The 21975-nt window shown below is 31.2% G+C and overlaps 1 protein-coding gene across 1 annotated transcript; it reads right to left on the reverse strand.

The window, feature by feature from the left end:
• Positions 1-10099: 10099 nt before the first annotated feature.
• Positions 10100-17431, reverse strand: LOC140888334 (uncharacterized). Its single transcript, XM_073296015.1, has 5 exons — positions 16571-17431; positions 16145-16265; positions 16023-16060; positions 10554-12407; positions 10100-10458 (listed from the first exon to the last, which is right to left on the reverse strand). Exons 1-5 carry the CDS (start codon positions 17415-17417, stop codon positions 10100-10102), a joined length of 3219 nt encoding a protein of 1072 aa, XP_073152116.1. The 5' UTR covers positions 17418-17431.
• Between the last annotated feature and the right edge of the window lie 4544 nt (positions 17432-21975).

Below are 21975 nucleotides of genomic sequence, written 5' to 3' on the forward strand. Positions count from 1 at the left end.
CTGAAGGCATTGTGCGCTCGATCCTGCGAACTCATAGGATCGAGCGCACATTTTTCCCCAACTCTCTGCCCCGGATATTTTATTGGGCGCGCTCGATCCTGCGTACTCACGCAATCGAGCGCGCATTTTTACCCCAGTTCTCTGCCCCTGACTTTTACGTAGCGCGCTCGATCCTGCATACTCACGCGATCGAGCGCGCTCCCCTGTGCGTGTTATATTCTCTCTTTTCTTTCCTTTTCCCCTCATTCTTCCTTTTCTTTTATCGGCCTCCCTAGAACCCTAAACCCCCAAATTTTGAATTCGCTTAAATATTCACCAATTGTTCTAAATTTCTTGCAGGCGTCATTCCAAGGATTGAAATCATCATCCCTTCTCTCATCTCCAGTTCTCCAGCGCCTTGTTTTGCTCAGAAACGCCGGAAACTTTGGTGAACGCCACGTGTTCGACGAATTGCCCTATCCATTTTTCTTGCAAATTCTTGAGACATTATGGGCCCAAAATGCAATAGAGAGATCGGTGAATCTTCTCGCCAAGGAACAAGGGATGCACCTGCTTCACTCAACCTTGCCGGCCGATTCATCAACCAAACGGCTCGGGATAGGTATGATCATGCTAAAACCCATCGCTCCTCTATTACTGAGAGGAGTTTTGATATAGAGGCTTACGACAGCGATGTGACTACCCAATTCTTGAGCCGTGGGTAGGGAACCTTTTGTCAACAACCTTCTCCGATCATTGTCCCTATTGTTAGGGAATTTTACGCTAATGCTGCGGAGCGCACAGATAGTAAGGCCTTTGTTCGAGGCATTTTGGTTTCTTATGCGCCCAAAGATCTGAATAGTCTGTCGGAAACGCCCGACGTTGATGATAGCTTGTACCAGAGCATCGCCCTCAACCCGAATTTGCCCGAGGTCCTTCAGCAATTATGCATGGTAGGGGCTGCCTGGCAGGACCAAGTTACTTTCAAATGCTTTAAGGAGAAATACCTACTGATGGATCCGGCCACTTGGTACATTTTCGTCGCCCGTCGTCTGATGCCCATTTCCCACACGAGCGAAGTCCATGTTGAGCGTGCCGTGCTACTTTACGCTCTCGATCTTAATATGCTGGTAAATGCGGGACGAGTGATTCACGCACAGATGCGGCATTCAATCACTACCAGGACATCGGGTCTTTTCTTTCTAATGATCATCCCGCAGTTGTGCCTACGCGCCGGTGTGCAACTTAGACCCGACGAGGAATGGTTGCCACCAATGCGCCCCATTGACAGAGCGACTATCGATGCCAAACGCGCATTTCAAAGAAGCAAATTCATGGTGGACGATCAATTTATGTCGGTCCACGATCCAGTACGGCCTCCGCCGCTCCCCCGCCAAACTACTACTATAATTGTTAGGGAATTGGCCCACCATGCCCAGTATCAAACTGCCTTCAATGCCGCTACGGCCTCCAATTTTTAAGTCCTGGACTATATTTGTCATGGCATTTCTGAGAGGCTCGGGATCGACCCTACCACGCTTCCACCGGTTGTCCCATTTCCCCCACCTTTCGAGTTTCCATTCGCCGATCCTATCCCTCCTCCTGAGCATGAAGAGGAAAACGACGCCAACCGCTAAACCAGGGGAGTCTTGTTTTACTTTTCTTTGCATTGCATTCTGTTTGCATTTTGTTTTTTTTGGTTTGTTGGTTTGTTTTTTGTTTTTTTAGTTTCGTTCTCAAGAATTGAGGGTAATGCTTTATTTAAGTTGGGGGGGGGGGGGTGCATTACATTACATTTGCGTGCATGAGTGTGTTGTTTGTTTATGTTTTGTTTTTGTCTTTCGTTATGTGCATTGTTATGTTTGTGTGCTTGTGTGTCGTATACAAGAGTTGAGGATGAGAGTGTTAGCTTATGATGAGGTAGTTGAAAAATGATGAATTTTTGAAAACTTTTGGCTCTTGATCACATTGAGAAACCGTAGGTTGTTTGTTGATATCGTGAATGTCTGTTAGACCATTGCACAACAATAGGTGTTTGTAGAACTTGATGGTTATTGAGTCTCGATGATCTTGTTGATTTAGCATTTACTTTCTTGGGTACTTTTTGAAAAAAAAAAGAGACATAAATTTTATAATTGTTTATGAGCAATCGAATACATCCGGGTTGCGAGCAAGATGTTTGAAATCCTACTCATCTTGTTTGTGGCTAAGTCTGCGGAAAAAAATAAAATGGGGTTAAACCTTGAAAAAAAAAATTTAGTAAGGCATCAGTTTTATACGGGCTTGGAATGTGAATGAAATCATATTCACTATTTTATAGCTAAGTGTGCGGGTAATTATTGGGACTGTAAAAGAAGTAGAAAAATTTGGTGCGTAATTAGCTTAAGAGAGTTTGTGTTTTGTTGATGGATTTTTGGGAGGAGAGTTCTTGATTGTGAATCTTGCACTGAATTGTTTTTAGGTCGGCGAACAGTCTTGAGTGCATTACATTACATTTGCGTGCATGAGTGTGTTGTTTGTTTATGTTTCGTTTTTGTCTTTCCTTATGTGCGTTGTTATGTTTGTGTGCTTGTGTGTCGTATACAAGAGTTGAGGATGAGAGTGTTAGCTTATGATGAGGTAGTTGAAAAATGATGAATTTTTGAAAACTTTTGGCTCTTGATCACATTGAGAAACCGTAGGTTGTTTGTTGATATCGTGAATGTTTGTTGGACCATTGCACAACAATAGGTGTTTGTAGAACTTGATGGTTCTTGAGTCTCGATGATCTTGTTGATTTAGCATTTTACTCTCTTGGGTACTTTTTGAAAAAAAAAAAAAAAAAAAAAGAGACATAAACTTTTATAATTGTTTATGAGCAATCGAATACATCCAGGTTGCGAGCAAGATGTTTGAAATCCTACTCATCTTGTTTGTGGCTAAGTCTGCGGAAAAAAATAAAATGGGGTTAAGCCTTGAAAAAAAAAATTTAGTAAGGCATCAGTTTTATCCGGGCTTGGAATGTGAATGAAATCCTATTCACTATTTTATAGCTAAGTGTGCGGGTAATTATTGGGACTGTAAAAGAAGTAGAAAAATTTGGTGCGTAATTAGCTTAAGAGAGTTTGTGTTTTGTTGATGGATTGTTGGGAGGAGAGTTCTTGATTGTGAAGCTTGCACTGAATTGTTTTTAGGTCGGCGAAAAGTCTTGACACTTTGTCTTTTGAAGTTGCATGTAACTGGGGTAACATGTCACACACACACGTTCGCATTCGACTGAAGGTATATCATTGATGATCGAGAGTACATGTGCACTTGTTTTTGTGAGAAGACTTTTTTGAGGCTATATTATTCATAATCGCCCTTACATATGTGTTTGTTTTGTTTTATTTTGTTTTGCATGGCTTACTCGAAGGCAAGTAAGGATTAAGTGTGGGGGTATTTGATAGTCGTGTTTTGTTTGCATATTTTAATGTTATTTTGTTAGTAGTTTGCATTCATTTATTTGTTTTGTTCTTGTTTTATCTTAGTTTTGTTTTTATGCATGCATTTAGCTACATAACACACTCTCGGGTTTAATGTGTAGGAAGTATCAAGTTTCAAGAAGTAAGGCAAAATGTTGGCAATTTTTCATGCGCTCGATCCCACGTACTCATAGGATCGAGCGCGACATTTGAGGATTCAAGGCAGTGGGCTCGCGTAAAACAATGCGCTCGATCGCATGTACTCATGCGATCGAGCGCGGGCAAGGCAATTTTAAGACAGTAGGTTCGTAATTTTTCATGTGCTCGTTCGGACGTACTCATGCGATCGAGCGCGCTAGTCTGTTCGGGAAATATTTTGTAATTTTGAAAACTTTGTTATTTTAGACTCTAGCTTTTATTAGGCTTTTATTCCGATTTTTAGAGAAAATTATCAGACTTTGGAGATCTCTAGGGCGGCTAGGTTTTATTTTACATCTCTCTCTCAAGTTTTCTTCTCTTCTTTTGAATTTTTCTTGAGTTTTTGATGAATCGTTGTAACTAACTTTTATACTTGGTTGAGGGAGACGAAACTTTGATATAATTTGTTCATGAGATTCGATTTTCAGTGTTTAATTCTTATTGAGTATCGATATTTGATCTGTTTTATTTCATGCTTGTGTGCGAGATTTTAGGATTGACCATCTTAGGATTTTGCTATGCAAACTATAGCTAAATTAGAATTCAAATCCGTTATTGTTTGAATCAACTAATCTACGAAGCAACTACGTTTGATATTTTCTGCTGTTGAATTTATTAAATTGTAGGGTCAACTATTTACTAGGCTATATACATCCGCTAGTGCATGTGTTGTCTAGGTTCATCAGTTTTACTCGTTTGAATGTTACCGTGGATTTAAATCTGATCGCTGGTATTGGGTTATTTTATTGGTGAGGGTTAATCTAGAACGCTGGTTTCTAATTAACTAAAATTAAGGTGAAACATGAATTAGTTTTTCAATGATGAATATTTGATAGGATTAATTATTTTTAGGAAATCGATGATTGAATAAATAAATATCAAGGGTCTAGCCGATCGATACCAAGTCTCGTCTCTTATTGATATCTCCCGTTGAATTTTCATTCTTGCATGATAGTGATAATATTAAATTTTAATTGCTTGAATTTTTAATAGTTAATCACAAATCTCAAAACCCCTCCTTTTGTTTATTTAGAACACATTAAATTTACATTTCCTCGTGGGAACGATCCCTACTGACACTACTACATTTTTAGTGGTTATCTGATTGAGTTGGGTAATTTGGGCGTGACGCGACTTAGCGATACCATTTTGTAACCGACGTATTAACTCAAAATCAAGGCAATTCAAAGATATTAAATGGTGTGTAACAGTAGGATTTGAGCCTCTAAATAGCACTCGTATTTCTAATTAAGATTTGCACAAGATTATGAGCAAATACACACAGAAGTTTGAGTGAGAGAACTCAGCTGAACAAACAGCCGAGCTTCAATGAAAAAGGGCATAACCTCAATAATAACTGAAATTTCTATAGCAATCTACGGTAAGTGGACTTTCGGTTTTAAAGCTAATATTATGTTTTAAATTTGTGTTCCAACAACATATATCTGTTTTCAAAGCATAAATCTCTGAAATCTGTGATTTTAATACACTGATGTTTGTGAACTAATGGTAGGAATATATATTCTGGATACTCTATTATGTTTATGTTCTGTTCTGATTACTTACCATTTATTTGATAAACATATAAGAGACTGATCAATTAGCCACGAAAATCATAAGTTAATCGGTGCATAAATGGACTCTGTGTTTTTTATGAATAAATAATACTTCAGCTTTGTTCTGTCTATGTATGTATAAATGGACTCCCATTTAATGTCATTATTTGTCATGATCTTGAGTTAATGTGCTAGTTACAACTTTAAAGCAGCAGCTAGAGAGTTGTAATTTCAGTTTGGATGATTGAACTGATTTGCCGAACTGAACTGAACTGAACTCATCTCACCAGTCTAGCTAAATCGACCTGAACTGAAATGAATAGGACAATCTATCTGAACTAATCCAAATTGAATCCAAACTGAATTGAAGTGAATGGAACTGAAATTTCGGGTTTTCACAATATTTTTTATGGCTATGCAAAATAATGAGCCATATATGAAAAATCACGAGCCTTGCTTAATTTGCTTCAAATCTATTCATGGAATAAATGTGTGATAATAGCTCCATCCTGTAATAAGGCTGAGCATATAACATCCACATTTTTGGAGTCAAGGTATGTCCCTGGGATAGAAATATAATTACATATTGTTGCTTGAAAAATTAATTAATTTTCATGCTCCCCTGTTGTACATAAACAATTACCATGATATCTTTAATTTACCACATATTTACAAATGACTACAAAATATATAAAATATCATAAAATCGATTTTCCTCGTCTAGAACTCAAATTCAAATTTACGAAATAATTTTTATTTTGTTAGATTAATTATAAAATGTGTGTAGTAAAATATATATATATATATATATATATATATATATATATATATTATCATATTGTCATGGTCGTTGTTGATCAAGACGTTTCGTATTTTCCAACTTACGAAAATTAATGCCATTGTGTACGTTGATGTTGAATTGATAAATGCCAATCGTGATTCTTACGTGCATATGTTGACTTCAAAGATTTGGAAGTCTATTAGACCATTTAATACCACAAAATTAAAAGGAGCTACTTTTCTACGAAATCACTTAATGTTATATATGAATGCACATTGTTTATTTTAAAAAAATAATAATAATAATAATTTATTATTGAGAACAGATATTGAAAATTATTTCTTGAGAAGATTTTCAATTGTCAGCTTAACACATATGTTTTAAAACCAATTTCATTTCCAATTAATAAAGGTGAAACTGGAATCGAACTACTTGGATATCGATTAGTTCTCTGGTTTTAAATGGTTTCGGTTCTGGTTTGTTGTACTCGATGGTATGTGAAAAATGAATAGTACGATTTCTGCTATACGTAATAAAACTAGTTAAGATTAACAACGATTTTTGCTGTACGTAATAAAACTAGTTAATACTTAAGATTAACGTTGTATTATAAAATACTATGGATATTTTCATGAATGAGTTAAAGTATATATATAAATTATGTATACTACAAGATCACATAAAATTTAATATTTATTTACGGTTTTGATTACAATTGTAGACAATTTAGATCAAGGTTTTGGTTCCGTTTTTAATTTTTAGGTAAAGTAGAAAATTTACAATGAAAAAATGTCCTTCTAATCACATTTTTATATAAAGAATATTATATATTATAATATAATTAGTAGTTCTTATATGAGACGATTTTACATATATATCTGTAAGACGGATCAATCTGACTCTGTTTACAATGAAGTACTTTTGACATAAAATATAATATTTTTTTATGGAGAGGATTGAATACAAGATCAGTCACACAAAACTGAAACTGTGCTCTTTCCAATACCCAAACTCAGATTTCCTTCAAGTTCCATGTAGGAGATATCTAAAGTATTCGCTTTTTGGTGGCGAGAACTGCAAGTATGAAATATTAAAACCACTGCTAGAAGAAAAAACTGAAGTCTCTGTATGTCCATTTCCAGAAACATATAAAAATTTTGAATGAATTGGTAGATTATTGATATATATATTCAATAAGAGTGGACAACTACTTGACTATCGATTGACGTGACATTTAGTTACTGATTTTACAAGGCACCACGTTAACGATAACCCGTACTCAAGTAGTTACACTCCAAAAACTTACTATTATTAGAAGCATATTTCCTTATAATCATTTTTTATATAATAAATTTTGTTTACTTTTAAAAAAAAAACTCAAATATAATATGTTTTGTAGTTAACTACTAAAATTTTAAATTTTTTAGAAATCTCACATATTTTATTGTGTATAAATAAAACAAAAAATAATAAAAATATATTTTTTAATTAAAATTTAAGCTTATTTATATTATATCTCAAATTATAGTATGATATACAAATATTAGTCGATTTTTTCAAATATATACATACATATATAATATTGTATGTGAAAATTTGATTTACCAAACTTTATTGGTATAAGATACAGAATATATAAAAATATTAATAAAATAATTAAAAGTCTTGGCAAGTGAGTCAAGCATTTACGAGACTCCAATAATGGTAACTTCCGAGAAACTCTTAAAAGTTTTTATGGCATATTTATTTCATCCAGAATTATGGCCTATAGATGTTGGTTAAAAACATTCTTCTAAAAAGCTCGTTTAAGCGATGTTTAATTTTGCTTAAATTTTAATACGCTTAAAATCGATTAAACGATTGCTTTTTAGAACGAAAGATTTTATTTATTTTTTAAAATAAAAACATTTTTATAAATATGCATATTTATAGTTTAGAACTTGAATTATATATTAAATCATATATTTATGGTTAATCTAACATTTTATTTAATGTTTGTCTTAAAATAATTAAAATTATAATATAAATTGAAAACCTTTTTTTATGCTTAAACTCGTTTTAAGCTCGCTTAAACTTGAAAAGCTTGAAACTTGACCTCCACGCTTCGACGCGCTTCACGTTTTTTAAAACCTTAGTTAAAAGTCAGTACATTCATCAAAATCCCTTCCAAGTAGAAGAGCCAAAAGAAGTTTGATCCTCATACCTTTATATTCAATATATTATTTTTCCTAGAATATATATATACTTTATATTCAATTATCCTATAAATATACATATATATATATATATATATATATATATATAGAAACATGATGCAGGACTAAAATGACAATGTGACCAATTTACAGGACGATTTTTTTTTTATTTTCGATGAAAATTCATGAGCCATCCTAATTTGAACATAATAAATTCGAGGAATAAATGTGACTGATAATCATTGTTACAATCATCAATTGAGGAACACATCAAGTCGTCACAAGTGTGTCATGATTTTCTAACTTAGGAGAAGCGCTTGAAAGGATTGAACTTTTATTTTTTGTCAAATTATTTTTCAATGAGACAAAATCCAATGCTCCACAAACCGTCCATATATGCATGTCAAAAGTTCACATGATACGATTAACGAGTGTTTGGTAGAATTTCTACAAAGCGTTTTACACAAACCTAGAAAGATTTTCAAAATCCATACGACGTTACAAATTTAGCAAAAACACAATTAATAAACAATTTTTGTGGTTTTATTTTGTATTACTAAGATAATTTTGTTATATAAGATATTTTTTTGTTGATAATCGTTTGTTATATGTGCTCCATTTGGATGTATTGTGATGGTTTTTGGTCAAATTATTTCACTTCTATGTTAATTTCTTTTTATCGTTTTCCTCTCGATGGAACAATGTATTTTTTTTATTTTTAAACTATATATGTATTGTTCTACTAAATATGATTTTTTTAAAAAAATATACACTTAATTTGTGTGTGTGTGTGTATTTTTAATTAATTATATCTTCTATCATTAATCTTTTCTTTAATGAGAATAACTTCAAATAGTCGTTGAGTACATCAGATCAAATGTTAGATGAAATATTTGTTTGTTCAAACTTCTATGCTTGTCTTTCATAGAAATTGATCTAGTCCGGATTGATCTCCAGCAGATAGCACTAAAATAGTGCAATTTTTACACTATTATTATGTTAAATATAGTGTAACTAATACTTCATCTCCAACAGTCTTCGCCAAATCTTTGCACCAAAATAATATTCCATAATATTCTTTATTTTTACATATATTTTATAAATTATTTTTATTATATAAATTAATGTGGTAAATTTAATTAAAAATTATATGAATTCGTATATAATTTATAATTTCGTTTTATTATGTAATTTTCTTGAAATTTTAAATATCCTATGTTAATTTTTTTTATATTATATGCCACTAATTATTTTCAAAGTAATATGTTAAATATTATTAATGTTATTAAAAAACAAATAATATAAAGATTCTAAAAAAAGGGAAAAAAAAAGGAAAATAATGATAATATCAACAAATAAATCATAAAATAACAAAACAAAAAAGATATTAAAAAAAAAAAAATTATGCCGTTGTGAACAGTGAAACTCCACAACTTCAAAGAATCGGCATTTTGCAGTTCATTGCTGGAGCAATATTTTGCATTAATTTCCAGCAGCACACTATTTTAGTGTAGTGTGCTGCTGGAGATGGTATTAGGACTATCTTGGTCACATCAGTTTAATCGATTCAGATCACTTGTCTTCCTTCCGGATCAGTTTGATTTCTCTCATAGGTTTGGTCAGATTAGACTTATTCTGATCACTTTTGTCATGATAACCAAGACTTAACATTTATCGTACATAACCAAATACATTGACATAAAAATGTCTTCCACGTGCAACACACATCTTACTAGTATTATTAGTTGTTGAGTGGAGAATGCAAAATGCCAGAATTAGACATCTTCGTTTTCGCACTCGAGATGAATAATAACTTTTATTTCTCCTAGTTGTCCACAAATTGCAGTCATATCTAACATTTTTCCACATTTTTACGCACGGACAAAAACACTAATTCATACTGGAACTTACACACAAAGCACAAATTCAGTTTCAAACGTGGCCTACTTATTGTGGAGTACTATAGCGAAGGAGTTTAGACATGATCTTTTTCAGTGCTACAACAACAGATTTCATGCTAATTATCCTTTCACTCGGATTCTCCAATGAACATTTCAAAGCTATCTCCATTATTGACACCAAACATTCCAGATTTTCGTCCAAATATCTTTCATCTCCACTCAACAATTCTGAATCTATCACCTCTTCAATTGCATTAGGCACCGAATCATTCACCCACCTCCTTAGGCTTAAATCCCCTGTAAATTTTGTATCATTCGGCTTCGTTCTCGTGAAAACTTCCATCAACATTATGCCGTAGCTGTAAACGTCACATCTTACCGACACCAATCCTTCCAAACCATATTCTATAAAACAGGAAAACAAAGAAGTTCAACAAAGATATAGCAAGTGAAACCAAAAACTGTGCAAGGCTGATGGAAAATATTAATGACATGTTTACCTGGGGCTATGTAGCCTAATGTTGCAAGAGTCCTTGTGACAGTAATGCTAACTCCATCGCTCAATAGCTTAGCGATTCCAAAATCGCTCAAATGGGCAACCATAGCATCATCTAAGAGCACATTGCTTGGCTTTAAATCACAGTGAACTATAGGTGTCGAGTAATCATGGTGTAGATATTCCAATGCACATGCTACATCTATCATTATCTTCAGTCTCTGCGCCATATTCAACAAGTTGTTTCCCAAATATAGCAACTTCTCGAGGCTTCCATTCGGCATATATTCGAGAACCAATGCCTTGAACTCTTCATTGGAGCAACTACCAATGACTTTGCAGAGATTTCTATGGCGAAGCCTGCGTAGTACTTCGCATTCAGTGTCAAAACTCTTGAATCCACCTTCTGATTGCAAGTTGAACACTTTTACCGCCACATCCTCTCCATTCTGAAGTCTCGCTTTGTAGACCGAACCATAACTTCCTGTACCAAGTAAATGGCTCTCATTGTACCCTTCAGTCGCCTCTACAAGTTCATGATACGGGAATCGTGAAGGTGCTGTATTCAATGAAATATCTGTTGGAGTTTCTGTCTTGTTTGTCTTGCGGTACCTTGCAAGTATATATGACAACGCTACCACGAAAACTAGCATGGAGATCCCCAAGAAAATGAATACGTTACGAAGAATCACTTTCTTCCTCTTCAACACAGAGACGGTATTTTCTTGACAAGGTGGAACTCCATATCTAGGATCACCACAAAGTCCTCCATTAGACATGAAGAAGTGGCTTGAAAAGGATTTAAAGGGGCCACCAGCAGGGATTGGACCCGTTAACTCGTTGAAAGAAACATCAAAGTACTTGAGATATTGAAGTACTTCCAATGACTTTGGAATTGTTCCAGAAAGATTGTTGTGTGAAAGATCAAGCATCTCCAAACTCACTAACTTACCAATGGACTGGGGAATATATCCCTGAAATCTGTTTCGTGCCAAAGAAAGATTGACAATGCTTTCTAAGCCTTCAATGGAACTAGGAATGATGCCTGTCATTTGATTTTCTGACAAATCTAAAACAACTGCAACTTGAAGATTTACAATATCTGGAGGTAGAAAACCCGTCAAAAAATTAGAAGCTAGATTCAATTCGAGAAGATCATTGAGTTTCCAGAGGCTTGTGGGTATGACAGAATTTAATCTGTTATTCCTCAAGTATAGTGTCCTGAGAGAAGTAATGTTTCCTATGCAGTCAGGGATAGAACCAGTGATCTGATTCTGGCCAAGAGCTACTACATTCAAGCTCTGTAATGTACAGAGATTATTAGGAATGTATCCACTTAATCTGTTGTCATAGAGATATAATCCTTGAAATTTTTTCAAGTTTACAAAAGTATTCGGAATAGCTCCCGTTAGATCATTACTTAAGAGGGTTAGAGTAACCAAATTTTCAAGATTTCCAAATCCCTCAGGAATGCTGCCTCGAAGACCACATTTTTCGGCGTGGAAATATTCTACAGAGGTGGAGAGATTCCCGACAGAAGCCGGAAGAATTCCATTTAGAGGATTCTCCGCGAAATCGAACTCCCACAGGTGGCTGCAATTTTTCAATGGAGTGATGAAGCTTAGCTCTGAAGTTTCACTAACAAAATTGTTCTCAAATAACATCAATCTTTCTAAAAGATTCAACTTGCCAAAGGATTTGGGAACTTGTCCGCTGAAAGCGTTGGAAGAAATGGAGAAAATGGTAAGTTGAGATGAATTCGAGATAGAATCAGGGATTTCTCCGACCAAAAAATTGTCATTGAGGTAGAGTTCTTTCAGATTAGGCAGCCCTTCATTCCAAAGAGATGAAACGTCACCTAAAAACAAACAATTTAACTTAACCAAGAGATGTTGAAATGAAAACAAAACATGGACAGTTTAATTAAAACTAGTATTCCTCTTTTGCGATGCACAGATTGTTATTGTTATATAATTATTGATAAAAAATAGTAAATATGAGTATTTGAATAAATAAGTAGAATACAATTAAATTAAGATTGAATTTTGATGAAATGGTTTGAAGTATAGAGATTTAAATGTATTTCATATATTGTTTAGATAACTTTAAAAAAATCAAATTTATCTTGATATAACTAATCACAATGGATTTCAAATTCTTAGAATATTGGAATCAATTTAAATTCTTGATATAATTAATCACAATGGATTTCAAATCCTTAGAATATTGCAATCAATTTAAATTATTAGAATATTGAAATCAATTTAAATTCTTGATATAACTAATCACAATGGATTTTAAATCTTAGAATATTGGAATCAATTTAAATTCATGACTGGGGCTAGAGGGTATTTGACATAGCTTATATGTTATTTAAATCTGTAAGAAAACAAAACAGTTTTAAGTTGTCAAAATAAGCTATTTGACATCTTATAAGATGCTTTTTAAAAAAATCGTTACACCCCTACTTTTTTAGAAATGTTTTATTTTAATATTTTACTTTCCATGTTGTCTTTGTATATTTTGATATTTTTTTCGCTCAATTTTCACATTAACTAAAAAATTAACAGCCACTCATTTTTCTCATTGACCTAAGATAAATTTTTTATTTTTTATATAAAAATTTATGATAAAATTCTAATTTTTTTTGTATATATGCAATTACTTATATTAATTCATAGTATTATATATTTTTTGGTAATTTTTACAATAAATAGATCTAAAAATATTATCAAAAAATAGATTATAGTTTTTGAAAAACGTGAACTTAATATTATCTCATAAAATAATTATGTTATTATTAAATATGCTAATATATTTTTTTGTATTATTGCGTGACATTGTTTTAAATCTGATATTGAATATATAATCTAAAAAGGCTTATGTTTAAAAAAAATTCAACATTATCTCGTAAAAGGATTTTGCTATTTTTTAAGTATTATGTTATATTTTTTTGGGTCTTATTACATAACATTTTTTTTTATATATGCATCTAAATGAGATTGAATTTTGCTGTTTTTAATTATGTTATTTATTTTTTGGTCTTATTTGTGTAACTTTTTTTAAAAATTCTTTTGTTAGATATATCATCTAAAAAAAATTTATACCGTTTATAAAATTTAAATTTAGCATTATATTTACATAATATTATTAAATATGTCGTTGAATATATAATCTAAAAGGTGAGTATAAAATTTAAATTTAGCATTATCTCGTAAAAATTATTCTGTCGTTTTTAAAATATGATGTTATATATTTTTTGCTTCTTTGTATAACAATTTTTTAAATCTGCTGTTGAATTTTTTTGTGTCATTATGCATCATCGTAAAAATTTAAATTTAATAAATGAATCTATTATTTTTATTTTTTTAAGCCAAAATTTGAATTTATTGTTATATCGGAAACTGTTTTTCATCTTTTTAAAAGCAAAATTTGAATTTGTTGTTATCTCGTAATACTATTATGTATTAATGACTAATTATATTTTTCACAAATAGATTATTAGTTGTTTTTTTATAATTGCATTTTTCGGCTTTTAGTAATGAGTTTTAGGCGAAGAAAAATTGAGCTTTCTTTTTTAGCATATTTTTCTGCATACACACACACATATATATATATATATATACATATATATGTATATATATATATATATTGATATAGATATAGATATTTAAATAATATTATAAAAAAATGAAGTTATGATTTGAAGTTTTTTTAAATGTGCACAGTGCACCAATAAATATTATATTAAAATTATTTTTTTAAGTAGACTTCACAAAAATCAAAGACGAACGCGTTTGATAATTTTTTTTTCAAATTATTCATTGATATTATAAAGGTTTATTATTATTAATATTTAATAGATATAACATAAATAATTAAATTATTTATTTTTGAGTTATTTTTTAATGTTTATTGATAATTTTTTCAATAGACATCTCATAATTTATAAGATTTTATTAGGTTAGTTGCATAGAAATCGAAAAGAGAATTATAAGATATTTTGAAATTACCCAATGAAGATGAAAGAAAAAAAATCATGATATACAATTTTCATTTTTTTAAATATCACTTTTTAAAAAAATTCGTATTAATTTGTTATTTTTTTCAAATATTTAATTTGTATATGTCAAGATATATTTTATTATTATTTTTATTATTAAATTGTCACTTTGACATAAATATATTACTGTTGACATTTTTTTTTTCACAAGAATATATGCATACAACTCATATTAAATCATAAAATTTTAATTTAACATTTTACTCTATCTATTTTTTTAAAATACTACGTGTTACTATTTGTTAGAACATACATTCAATTTTTTGGAATATGTAAATGCATTTAACTTATTTGATGACTTTTCATATTCTAGCATCATAATTAATATTCTTTCCATTTATAGTATTGGATTTTTGGCGGAAAAACTCAAATTACCATATTTAGTAGACTTGCTTGCTTTTATATATACAGATATAGATTTCTTGGATTCACAAGCTAAAAATTTCATAATTTTTTTTTAAAGAAAGTTGTTTATTTTTAGACATTTTTAAAAATAAAAAAAAATTCTTAAATGAACTAATTACCATTGTGAAAAATAAAAAGAATTTTAAAAATCGTTCTTAGACCCCTGTAAAAATATTAACGTGATTCTAACTTCTTTTGTTGCATAACATTTTCAACATAAGCGCAGATACTATAATTTATGGAGAATATTCAGCAGTTATCTTTGAGAGTTTAAATTGTGCACGTGATTCTACGATATTTTTATAATATTTTAGCAACTAAAAATACACATAATTTATTGCTTTCAGATACTAAATTCTAATACAATTTATCAAGCACCCATGAGTTTGCTGACCTCTTGGTATGGAGTCACTAAACTTATTGAATAAAAAGCAAAGATGACTAGGAAAGTGTTTGCCATATTATATATGTTTTTGTCTAAGTTTTAAAGTTGAAGAAGTTGATGAAAATAAGAAGTGTATGATGTTTGAAAACAAAAGTGAAAGCTAAAAACAAAAGTGGATAGTATTTAATAAATATTTAATAATTATGTATTATTAATATTTTACTTGAATCACTTTCGAAAAATAAAAAAATCACCATACATACGATTACTTTTTGGTTTTCAATTAAATTAATTAGAAAATAATGTAGATGAGTTTTAAGTAGTGTTTGTCAATGAATAAAAAAGATATTATCAACCTTTTTTTTCAAACTTTTGAAAACTTTATAAAGAAAAGTTCATAATTACTTTTTAAAAAAAAATATTTGCAAACACTAGCTACCTAATTAAGAATCACATAAAAACTGATATATATTTTTTAAACCAATAATTTTATTTATTTATTTTATTTGTTCGTGGTTAATGCACAACACTCCCTGTGCTGTGAACATTCAGAAATATTTCAGAGTATTGAGCTTGAGAAAGGTAGGATTTCCAATGTCATCATAGATAGAACCAGTGACTTATATCATGTTGAAGCACTATTTCATTAAAAATTAATCTGTAATATGCAGAGAATATTAGCATTAGTTATTGATTCATTTATTTCGTGAAGCAGTGTTCAAATTGAATTTTGGAAAATGACCCAAAAGTTGATTCTATCTTAATGTTGAGATGGGATGCTGAGATATTACCAGTTAAGTTATTCTGTGACAAGTCGAGTTGTTCCAAATTGGAAAGATTGCCCGTCCCTTGTGGAATTGTTCCTGAAATAAAGGAACAGTTGATATTAATTAATTTCTTGGATATATATACAAGCTACAGTTCGTCAAATATCATTAAAATATATCCATCATGAACTTGTCAGGGCCAATATACAACATTTCCATGATTTTTTAGTTTCCAATGGCTTTATGTATGCTTCCAATTACATGTGTAGTTATAAAAGTTTCAATGATCCAATCCAGTGATTATAATCCAATTTAATTAACACACGTTTAATTTCCTTCTCACAACACCACACCGTCAAGTGAAGTTTTTTGTTGGAAAATGAGAACACATAAATATATACCTGTAAAATGGTTGGAACCAAGATACAATCTTTCAAGTGCCCTTGCGTTTCCAATTTCTGTTGGTATGGAGCCACTAAATTTATTGAATGACAAGGAAAGAAACCTAAGCTGTGAACATTCAGAAATATTTGGCGGTAATGGGCCTTCCAACTCATTGATAGACAGATAAAGCCCTTTCAAATTTGAAAGGCCGCGCCACATTCCTTCTGGTAGATTACCAGACAAACTATTCTTCGTAAAACCAAGAAATTCCATGGAGGATGAGTTGAAAACCGACAACGGTATAACACCAGTAAGATTGTTATCTTGAATTGCCAATCTTTTCAAGTTCAACAAACTTCCAATCTCTTCTGGGATGCTTCCCTGTAAAGGATTATATGATAAATCCAAAACTTCAAGCTTGGACATATTCGTGATGGTACTCGGGATCGAACCGGTGAAACTATTGTTACGAAGATTCAAGAACCGAAGTTCAACCATGGTTCCAAACCACCAAGAAGGGATGTCACCTACAAAGTGGTTGAACCCAAAATCCAAGAATCTGAGCCTATGCAACTGGGCCAACTCTTTGGGAAGTTGGCCACGAAAACTGTTATTTCTCAAGTTTAGAGAAACTAGGAACGACAGGTTTCCCAGTTGTGACGGCAGATTTCCGCCAAGTCCCATGTTGGAAAGATCTATAGCACCAACTCTTTTGTGGCGAATACTGCACGTAACTCCAATCCATTCGCACGTTGGGGAATAATGGGACCAGTTTTGAGACAAAATATGAGAAGGGTCTAAACTGAGTTGGGATTTGAAAGCAAGAAGGGCAGATTCATCAGTGGTTATGTTGGTTAGCGCCATCGCCAAACAAGCCATTAGTGTATGCAATAAAACCACTGCTAGAAGAAATAACTGAGGTCTCTGTATGCCCATTTCCAGATACAGAGGAATTTTGAATTAATTAATGTTATGTTACTGATTATATATATATACTGAGTATATATTTCCACTATGCTTTTCCACCAAAAATTTAAAAATAAATAAATTAAAGAACGTCCACTCCTATTGCGTTGGTCCGCGAGTTTACGTCACAAAAAAAACAAAAAAACAAAAACAAAAACAAAAGAAAGCTATGTTTATATGAAATTAATACTGCGAATTCCCATTTTGTTTAATTAAAAAATAGATATTTTGATTTGAAGAGCAAATGTAAATAATATTTCTTGCGAAAGTTGCAATTGGCATCTCAATATAATATTTTTGAGGGACAAATTGTTTAGTAACAAAAAGTACAGAATATATAAAATATCATAAAATTGACATTTTTTTATATATAAACTCGATTTTAATTTTTATATAAAAATTAGATAATCGTATACACCAGTCCCGTGGGATCACGAAATTGTTGAAATTCTTCTATGATCGTTAACTTTCTGTGTTTTCAAATTTTGAGTATTCATACGCCTAAAAAACATACGAACAAAGGGGTATGTGTTCGAATTTGAAAAAATAAGACGTATGTACTCAAAATTTGAAATAATAGAGAACTAATACATCATTATTTTTCATTGGAAATTTTTTCATAATCTCAAGATTTTACAGGATTAGTGTATGAACTAATCCAATGAAAAGTTTCCAACAAAAAAATCTGACTGTATATACACACAACATAAACGAGAGCATGGAGTAGGTGAACTTTTGGTCTGAGGTCAGGAGTTCGATTCTTCCTATAAACACCTTCTTGGACTAACCTGTCGCACCGGGCTTGCCTAGTGTGGTTTACGTGACTAACATAGTTTGCAGCTATTGCGTTAGTTCAAGGCTTTACCCAATGCGCACTGAAAATAGCGGGCGCAGATTCCCATGTCAAAAAAAAAAAAAAAAAACGAGAGCAAGAATGTAATTAAAGATAATTTCATGATCATTGTTACGACCGTGGACTAGGTCAACTAAGGGCATAACAAGTCTCGGCATTTAAGAGACTCCAATATTTTCTAACTTAAGAGAAACGCTTTAACGGATTTGACACATCACCAAAACTTAGTTTATCTAGCTAACAATTGTCCTACACGTGCATAGTGATAGGATCTCTTTGGTGGGGTGGTGGTCTTCCTAAACTGAAGTACTATAATATGTAGTCTGTATCAGTCAATCATCAAAGTTGCTAAACTGAAGTACTATAGTATGTAGATGTTAATTAGCAAACAAATATTATATGCAAAAATATGTCAATTAACAGATTATAATTATATTAAGGGTAAATTATAAATTCATACCCAAACCTATTTTCATCTTACATTTTAATACCTAACCCATTAAAACTTATTTTCTACTTCCTGAAGAGAGAAAATTTTGTTTAAAAATACCAATTCTACCCTTATCTATTAAAAATCCTTATAAATCACTATAAAAAAAAGGGTGAGAAAATGGATACTAAAAACAAAACAAATCCAAATAGTATTTATATAAAAATTCAAATTAAAATCAAAGAACATAAACCATATCATAAACATGCTTATATTGATACAGGAGCAAGTATGTGTCTAGCAAGTAAACACATACTCCCAACTCATTATTGGAAGAAATACGACAAAAGATTAAAAGTTCGAATAGGAGATGGATCAATAATCATGCTTAATACAGTAGCAGAAAAATTAAAAATAGAAATAGAAGAAACAAAATTTGTAATACCTATTATATATCAAATAGAATCAGGAATGGACATTATAATAGGAAATAACTTTTTAAGAGAATATCTTCCCTTTAAACAATTTGAAAATTACATAACTTTAAACAAAGGATCATCAATGATTTATATTCCTAAAATACGAACAGTATTTCGTATAGGAAATGAAGGATTTACAAAGAATTTTCATAAACGAAAATACAAATCCAATAGAACTAAAAATAGAAAATATTTTAACAATTAATCATGAAAAAAAAACATGAAGAAATTTCATGATATTTGTTCTGAAAATCCTCAGGACAAAATTAAGAAAAAAAAAAATTCATTGCTTCAATAAAACTTAAAGACCCTAATATCACAATCCGTGAAGCACCAAGAAGATGCAACATGGATGATGTAAAAATATTCGAAAAAGAGGTTCAAGAATTACTAAAACTTAAGATAATCATCCCAAGCAAGAGTCTACACTCTTCACCAGCCTTTTATGTCAGTAAGAAAGACACTGATAAGAAAAGAATGATAACTGATTATTGAAAAATGAATAATGCAACAATTATGGATGGATATTACATCCCAAACAAGAATGATTTACTATCTTATATAGGAGGAATGAAATATTTCTCCAGTTTAGATTGTAAATCAGAATTCTGGCAAATTCAGCTAGAACCACAAACACAATTACTTACATCATTCAGTTGTCCAAAAGGACAGTATCAATGGACTGTATTACCTTTCGGACTTAAACAAGCACCAGATATCTTTCAAAGATATATGGATGAATCTTTTAAATCATATGTAGATTTTTGTTGTGTTTATATAGATAACATATTAATTTATTCAAAAACACTAGATTAACATTATAAAGACCTCATGACAGTATTAGATATTTGTCATAAAGATGTAATTATACTTTCTGAAAAAAAAGCACAATTGTTTAAAACAAAAATAAATTATTTAGGATTACAAATAGAAGATGGAAAACATTGTTTACAACAGCATATACTTAAGAAAATTCACGATTTTCCTAGTGAAATCAAGGATAAAGATCAATTAAGAAGATTTTTAGGATTATTAACTTATTCTGAAAATTACATTAAGAATCTTGCAGAAATCAGAAAACCTCTTCAGGTAAAACTTAAACAAGACTACAAGTGAAAATGGTCTAAAAAAGATACTAATTATATAGATACTATTAAAAAGAAAATAATTAGTAATCTTCCTGAGTTATATTTTCCTTCCAATAAAGATATAATAATAATAATTGAAACAGACGCTTCAGATGAATACTGGGGAGCATGTTTAAAAGCTTATACAGGAGAAAGAAATTTAAAAGAACTTACTAAAACAGCTACTAGAAATAATGAAGAATTATGCAATTATACATCAGGAACTTTTCAAGGTGCACAATTAAATTATCATTCAATTGAAAAAGAATTATTATCTTTAATATTCACAATTAGGACTTATGAAATTTATCTTATTCCTAAACCATTTTTAGTAAGAACAGATAATATGAATTTAACATATTTCAAGACAAGGAAAATATCAAGAAATGCAGGGAGAAATGCAGTAAGGCTAATTAGATGGCAATTGGAATTGAACCATTATCAGTTCGAGATCCAACATGTCAAAGGAACGGATAATTCATTACCCGACGCATTAACCAGAGAACTTCATCCAAATTATACTATCCGTAGTAATGGAATAACAAAAGAGATCCTAAGTGATCCAGAAAATGACCACGAGTCATCCGAACATGCCTTAGAAAGCATGGGGAATATAAATTGATGAAATCAGATTTATATTCAGAGACATGAATTATTTTATGGCTTTCAGTCATCCGAACATGCCTCAGAAAGTATGAAAAATATAAATTGATGAAAATGAGATTTATATTCAGAAACATGAATTACTCTATGAGTAAAGACAATCAATCTCATTTATGAAGATTGATTCAATTCTTGCAAAAGAATTTCATAAATACAATGATACGCATAATAAAACTATCCGGGTTACTCACGAAAAAGAGTTAAATTTCTAACCATTTATATATATATATGTTTTATTGTGCAGGATGGAACAATTAAATCAATTAGAAGAACAATTGATTGACATAGATGAAGAAATTCAGATTCTTCAACAAAGAAAAAAAATATAAAAGGAAAAATTCAGAGGATTAAAGAAAAGATGACAACATCATCATCATCATCCTCACCAAAAACTCCAATCAAGTTAGTAACTCCATTTAACAAAATAATGGAGATGAATGAAAAACAGTCAGTGGTCACAGCCAACACTGATAACCAAGAAAAGAAAAGAAGAAAGAACCGGTGATCATAGCTAACACCGAGAAAAATGAAAAAATAGGACGTTTAAAAGTGCCCTTGAAGCAAGAGAAAGAAAGATGGTCAATCTGCGACCACAAAAACCAATTTTTGAAAAAATAAATTTTCCAGAAAAACTCAAGACTGAATTCTTTGAAACATTAAACTATTTAAGAATAGCCAAACCATCTGCAGAATCTTGGCTACAAACTTGTGACACACAGAGCATATCAAGAGCAAGAATACTGCAAGGTGCTCCAGTGCATAAAGTCGCAAGATTCTTTTCAAATGGATTATTAAGTGGATTGAAAGTCAGTCCCAACAATCAACAAATAGAACTATTTCCATATCAGTTGAGAAATAGTATCATCCAGTTCAAGAAAGCAGTCTTTAAGGACGATCCAGTATT

The sequence above is a fragment of the Henckelia pumila genome, chromosome 3 (genome assembly GCF_033568475.1).
Source record: "Henckelia pumila isolate YLH828 chromosome 3, ASM3356847v2, whole genome shotgun sequence".
NCBI classification, from domain to species: Eukaryota; Viridiplantae; Streptophyta; class Magnoliopsida; order Lamiales; family Gesneriaceae; genus Henckelia; species Henckelia pumila.